The sequence below is a fragment of the Oreochromis niloticus genome, linkage group LG17 (assembly GCF_001858045.2).
Source record: "Oreochromis niloticus isolate F11D_XX linkage group LG17, O_niloticus_UMD_NMBU, whole genome shotgun sequence".
Taxonomy (NCBI): Eukaryota; Metazoa; Chordata; class Actinopteri; order Cichliformes; family Cichlidae; genus Oreochromis; species Oreochromis niloticus.
Genome location: NC_031981.2, coordinates 5,991,924 through 5,998,649, shown reverse-complemented (window position 1 = coordinate 5,998,649; position 6,726 = coordinate 5,991,924). Strand labels below are relative to the sequence as shown.

The following is a 6,726-nucleotide window of genomic DNA, read 5'->3' as shown; positions in this document are numbered from 1 at the left end:
GTCTCAAAAATAACAAACTGCTCATTTTTAAGTGATGGGAATTCTCCTGGGCTGTAAAAACAAAACAAATAACATGAGTGAGTACACACTGCAGCATAACAACGTGTAATCAGCAGGTGGTGAATAACAGTTAAGGCTGAACTTTCCCCTCCAGCCATACAAAATATGCGTTTCTGCAGAGGGACGGCAGAGGACCTATCAGAATTACCGCCACGTGAGCTCAAATGCCTGCTTTATTAGAATAACTTTTCCAGGATTGGTCCAAATGCGAAACATGGTATTTATAGATGATATCTAATTGGTCGTTGCCTTTCAACTTCATAGCGAACACAGCGCAAAGCTTCCAGACGATGTTCATGGGCGTCTCGTACTACGAGAAAGTAGTGCGCCGCGAAAATTAATATTGCAAGGATATTTTCGAATAAAAGTATGATTCAATTGTGTCGCGTGTTAAGTAGCTACATGGGAATGCATACGTGGCAAAAGGTCCCGAAAGTACGCGCGAATTAAACGATAGTGTCTACTTGTGTTGGTGGCGGAGGGATATCGTTTTCCTAGTGCGCGTCAAAATATTGGCTTGGGAAGACCGCGCCAAAGCTCAGACAGCGGCCACTGTTCAGTACAACAGTCCGCCGCAGAGGCCCTTTAAACGCACTCTTCTGTCGGCACGACTACTATACACATCGGAGTGGTCGGCTTCCCTTTCTTCTTCTTTTATTTTTACTTCTTAAGAGGACTGTTTTTTATCGGAGATACCTGAGTCGAGACACAGGAGTCATATTTGATGCTGGTTTTTGGGGAACGGTGTGCGACTTCGCGGTCGTGACACGACTTTGACGGGCGCGGTGCGGCGGAGTTGGCGCACTGCTGGACTGGATTTAATAGTCGCTCGCAGCCAAGACGGTCCGCACCACCATTTACACTGCGTCTGAACCCACTTCTTTTCTTACTTATATTGTTTCTTCGGACTCCCAGCGATTGAATAGACGTCGTCTACACGGTCGTTTCAGCTTGAATATGTTGCTGTCAAAGTTTGGTTCATTTTCGCATATTTGCAATCACTCGAGTATGGACCATCTACCAGTGAAAATACAGCTCCAGCCGGGTAGGTTACCGTTACACTTGAGGCGTCTTTTAACTTCATTTATATTGGATTTGTAATGTAATGGCTAATAAATTGGAAGCATATTCTTATTTGAACGTAAAGTGTGCTACTACGGTTGCAGCTGACCAGTTCGCACAGCTAGTAAACCACAGCTAACAAGTTTGACCTCGCAATGCGCGGTTGAAATGCTGCATTCACCTTTTTTTTTTTTTTTAATAACATTCCCCGTTTTATTTTGTTTTTCCCCTTGCAGTTAAAGTGGAGAAGGAGCCTTTCGAGAAGGTTTACCAAGTGGGATCCGTACTGGGAAGTGGCGGATTCGGAACTGTGTACGCCGGCAACCGTCTCTCTGACGGCGCACCGGTAAGGACGGGATCGAGAGGGGGGGGGGGTCTATGTTTTGGTCTTGCATGTGGCGCCATGAAAGTGGGGTATTTCTCATTTTCGGCAGCTCCCTAGCCCTCTCTGCCAGGAAACACGATGTGTGTCCCCTATAATTAACGCTCACATTGTATTCTTTTCTGTGTGATTTCAGGTTGCCGTGAAGCATGTCGCCAAGGAGCGGGTGACGGAGTGGGGCACAATTGTAAGTAGTCATCCGCCGACGGTTTTGTTTGTTTTGCAAACACCCCCACCCCGCCTCCCCGGCTGTTGCTGGGTGGTTTTTATATATCTATATTGTATTTTTTTTCCCCCATTCAAGAAAAAAATAAAATAATTTTACATGGTTATTAAATGCCTCCATTTGCCCCCCCTTACAGAACGGTACTATGGTGCCTTTGGAGATCCTGCTGCTGAAGAAGGTCAGCTCGTCTTTTCGCGGAGTTATCAAATTGCTGGACTATTACGAGCGCGCGGACGGCTGGCTCATCGTCATGGAGAGGCCGGAGCTCGTGAAGGATCTGTTCGACTTCATCACTGAGAAGGGCGCCCTGGACGAGGACACGGCTCGGGGCTTTTTCCGCCAGGTTTTGGAGGCGGTCAGACACTGCTACAGCTGCGGTGTGGTACACAGAGACATCAAAGATGAGAACCTGCTGGTGGATCTACGCACCGGGGAGCTCAAGCTTATCGATTTCGGCTCAGGGGCGATTCTCAAGGACACAGTCTACACCGATTTCGATGGTAAGCAAGCGCTCCTTTTTTTTAAAAAAAATTTATTTTATTTTATTTTTTTACTAAAATGTCTCATTAAATTCATCGCTGATAAGAAGGCTTCAGTGCTGGACGTGTGTGTTGTTTTGATGAATACGTATCCGTGTGGGCTGCGTTGTGTTTGCCCTTGATGCCCCGCTGTGCTATATTCAGATATGGAGGCGTTCACGAGGCGCTGACGCAGTCGTCTGTTTTTGGTCGAGGGTTTTCCTCTCCCAGAGTCTCTCTGCTTTTTCTTTATCGATGATCTGTTAAAGGATGCTGCTAATTTAAAAATAAATAAAAGATCTCTCATATCGCAGATATGACTCACAGCATAATTATCATATTGGTGGCCATTTTTAATCTGTGAATCATACTCGTCTTGTGATAGGGAGACTACTTTTAATGTTTCCGGTTGTTTTGTTTTTTTCCCTTTCAGTAAAGGTTGAGTCACTGTTATGTTTTGTGGATGCTTGGTCAGTGCCACGTAACATCTGTTTGTTGTGAAACCGGAGACGCTAGTTCACGTGATGGGCTCACGTTGCTTTTTTTTTTTTTTTTTGTTTGGTAACCAAGTTCCTCCTTCCAGGAGGGAAGGGAGGAGGGGAGATGCAGGCAGGTCACTCAGTTTGTGTTTTGTGGCGTAGGAAAAGATGGAAAGCTTTACTACGATGACTCAGCGATTTCAGACACATTATTCCCAATTTTTGTTTTTTTGTTTTTTTCTCTCCCGCCTGCTGTTTCATAACTCACCTCCCTCTTTTCCCCTCTTTGTTCTCTCACAGGTACAAGAGTCTACAGTCCACCGGAGTGGATCCGCTTTCACAGATACCACGGACGCTCTGCGACGGTTTGGTCATTAGGCGTGCTGCTGTACGACATGGTGTGCGGAGACATCCCCTTTGAGCAGGACGAGGAGATCCTAAAAGGGAGACTGTATTTCAGGAGGAGGATCTCAGCTGGTGAGTGTTAACACATGAGTTCACTCTGTTGCCCTCTAGCCATGATTACTGGTATAGCTCATGAGGTCTATATTTATAAATCAATTCACATTAGAGGAAGACCTTGTAATCATAATGGATGACCTGCTCAAATGGCTGGTAAACAGATTTATCAGTCATAAATAAAATTGAGGGTTTTTATTTTTGGGATATTTTGTTTTGTCTGTTTTTGATTTCCCTTGGTGCACTCTGTGCCAGTCCCACTCACCCTAGAGAGCTAACCTTAATAAAAAGGGATGTGTGTTCTGGTGCTGTGATTGTATACATAAGCTGTAGAGATGAATCCAAAATATCAGGTTCTCTCTTTCAGTTTGTTGGCCTTTTTGCCTTATTTTTTTTTTTTCTTGTTTTCTCCTCCAGAGTGCCAGCAGCTGATCAAATGGTGTCTGGCCCTGCGGCCCTCAGACCGGCCCACTCTAGAGCAGATCTGCGACCACCCCTGGATGAGGGCAGCGACAGAATCACCCAAGTCACCGGAGGAGCCTGTGGGCAGCGACATCCGCCTCAGGACCATCGACACAGATTCTTCATCAAGCACAAGCTCGAGCAAGGAGAGCCTCTGAGGGAGGCTCCGATAGACTTTTGTTGGGGGGGGACAAAAAACAAATAAGACTTTGTGGGGAAAGAAGGGGTGGGGATAGAAGGACTGATCTGCAGCCGGACCCTCTGACCCAGCAGGCCCGGCAAGAAAAATGTACTTTAATTTTCCTCTTTTGTAGGGAATTTCTAATTTATTACTTATGTGTTCTTTTTATCTTATAGTCCCCATCCCCTCTTTTCCTTTCAGTTGATTTTTACTTGTTTCCTAATGGGAAACATTTTGCTGTTTGGGCGGTCTTACCAGCACTATTTATTCCCCCCTCCCCAGTTTTAAACTTTAATTTTACTTTTTTTGTTATTAGGCTGGTATATACAGCTGGCAAGGCCCTCCTATTCAGACATGGCTGCTCTCATAGAGCATGGACATAACCCTTTTATTTAAATGTTTTAATTTTGATTTTGGAGTGCCTTTTTTTGGAAAGCTGCTTTTCGGGGGCGGGGGGACTTTTGTCAGAAACTGTTCTCTTTTCCTTTGTTTTCTTCTTCTTCCTGGAATAGCCCTCAGCGTGGCAGTTAAGTTGTCTCTGCTGTGATGGAAGGGGTGTTTAGGCTCTTTTTTGTTTTTGTTTTTGTTTTGTTCCCCTTCCTTCTTCTGTCCTCCCTCTCTCCATCACTGTAAGCCAACCAGCACCCAGCTGAGAGGCTAAAGTAGAAATAGACAGGAGAGAAGGAGGTTGGGGGCATGGGGGCTCTTCCTGGCAATGGAATACTTGAAACACACTCAACTCGACTCTGTGTCGCTCTCTTTAACGCTGCTCACTCACTCTATAGCCTGAACAGGTGTTTGGAAACTGGATCCTGTCTTTTCTGAATGTCTACAAAATGTCACCACACAGCCCACCCTTTTCTCCCGCTCTGCCCTCAAATGCCTGTTCCAGGGTTTATAGCCCTCCTGACTTGTCTGTTCTATATATACGCATACATTTTTATATTTTTTTGCCTCCCACCATCTCACTGCTTGACACTACATAGCCCCCACCCCTGGCCTTCCTCAGGGTTTGGGGTGTGAAATGCACAATCAATGCAATATTCATGGACTCAAATGTTTTTGTTTTTTTTTCTTCAAGCAAATATTGTATAGTGTGTAGTTCTTCTTTTTTCTCTTTTGTTTGTGTGTACATTTTCTTCCCTCCTCCATTTGGATTTAATTTATTCGTAAACATGTAGACATTCCCACAGTCTGTGGTTATTTATTTATTTATTGTCTATGCTTAAAAATCTCCCCCCCTTTTTTTTTTTTTTTGCATATCCTACTTGGCCTTTGGTTTGCATTCCTTTATAACTTATTTTTACATTTCAACTTTTTTTTAGATGTGGAAGATGCACTGAAAGCGGTTGTCATTGTAAAAGCAGAATAAAACGTTTACTTAAATTTGAAAAAGAGGATTTTTGAATGTTATTTAAATACTTAAAAAAGAAGTCTGTTAATGTTGAATGACTAAGTTTAAGAGAAATCCACCTAGTTTTCTGTGCTGTCGAGATTCATTTGAGTTCTATGGGGAGCTCGTACTCGTCACATAGCCTCATATTCGGAGACCCTTTCAGTTTAGCTGTGTGACTTGTGGCTGTGAAGGATGGATGTCGCTATTTTTTTATACAAAAGTTTCAATAAAAGCTCATTTTTATGTACAGAAAATGACTCTGGTGTCCTGATCTTTTTGAGCAAAAAACACCCCATAACAAAACCAGTGCATACAGGCAGCTATCTCATTGGTTGCCTCTCACAAACAGAAAGTTTGAACAGCAGGTGGGTGGGGCTTCAGTGCCGTCAGCCAGAGCTGTGTTTTCCACTCTGACATCTGCAAAGTCAACAACGCATATGATCACTTTTAGGTACACTGGCCTAATTATTTTAATATTTGGCTATAGTTAATAGGAGCGTGCACCAATGTAATAGCTGATTACTCACAGAAAATATTAATAAAAATAAAAATTCTAATAGGTTTCCTTTAGATTACCACCATTTGCAGAAGATGGTGAGATTCAGAGCCAGTGTTGTTCATCTGCTTGACAGCAAACCCCCCCCCAAGGAGGCAGGGTGAAGCTAATATACATGTCCAGTATACAGCACGCTTCATTTACACCGTCTATAGTGATAATAACAGCGCTGCAGCACGCGGTGGCAGCGGCTGCTGTCTGAGTGGCTGAAGACAAATCTAACAGGAGCCATTAACTGGATGACAACCTGCAGCAACCAGGGGGGCTAATAAGGGATAGATGTGCCTCTAGAGCTTAGGGGAGGAGACAATGATGGCGGCATGACAGAACAATGTTATGCATCATCACGCACACACAACACATGCATCCTCTTGAATTTAAGTGATTGCTTTTTCATTTTTATTCCCCCTGCTTGCCTGTCCGCTCTGCAAAAACACAACTCATTCCATTACAGGACTCGGAAAGCCCATGCCAGGCTGATGGCGCATAGGGACTAGGAGTGAGAAGCATAAAGTGTGTAGGGTATGCTTTTATTTTCTAGGGAGGTGCTGCCCCCGCTGGCCAATCAGTGTTCTCTCTGTCATCATACACAACAAATGCATGTCAACACTGTAAATGCACTTTTACAAATCTTGTATCAGGATTGTGTGAAGTATATAATGTTGATTTTTCAATTTGAGATATAATTTTATCTCTACGTGGAAATCAGCCAATCACAGGGCCTCACACCAAGAAAGCCATTATCCCTGCAAACGAGAGTCATCTCAAACACTCACCCACACATGTCCAATTTTTACTTGACTGGCTGCTTCCAATTTCACTTGAGTGGAGACATATGGGTACTTGAAGACTGTGCGATACAGCTGGTCCCTAAATCTTCTCAAGGATCTAAGTCATCTAAGGATCTAAGACTGATGCTGGGGAAAGACGGAGAAGGCTTTGCTT

The 6,726-nt window shown here is 43.9% G+C and overlaps 1 protein-coding gene across 1 annotated transcript; it reads left to right on the top strand.

Moving 5' to 3' along the window:
- The first annotated feature begins 587 nt into the window (after window positions 1-587).
- pim3 (Pim-3 proto-oncogene, serine/threonine kinase) lies at window positions 588-5,479 on the top strand. Its single transcript, XM_003445044.5, has 6 exons — window positions 588-1,105; window positions 1,359-1,468; window positions 1,641-1,691; window positions 1,867-2,230; window positions 3,028-3,204; window positions 3,604-5,479. The coding sequence occupies exons 1-6, from the start codon at window positions 1,018-1,020 to the stop codon at window positions 3,804-3,806; spliced, it is 993 nt and encodes a 330-aa protein (XP_003445092.1). The 5' UTR covers window positions 588-1,017; the 3' UTR covers window positions 3,807-5,479.
- Window positions 5,480-6,726: the final 1,247 nt, after the last annotated feature.

What these genes read in the sequence shown, in the direction of transcription:
- pim3 (XM_003445044.5), top strand. Translation starts at nt 1,018, where the DNA reads ATGTTGCTGTCAAAGTTTGGTTCATTTTCGCATATTTGCAATCACTCG. An exon ending in GAAAATACAGCTCCAGCCGG is followed by an intron (nt 1,106 to 1,358) that starts GTAGGTTACCGT and finishes TTCCCCTTGCAG; the next exon opens with TTAAAGTGGAGAAGGAGCCT. An exon ending in TGACGGAGTGGGGCACAATT is followed by an intron (nt 1,692 to 1,866) that starts GTAAGTAGTCAT and finishes CCCCCCTTACAG; the next exon opens with AACGGTACTATGGTGCCTTT.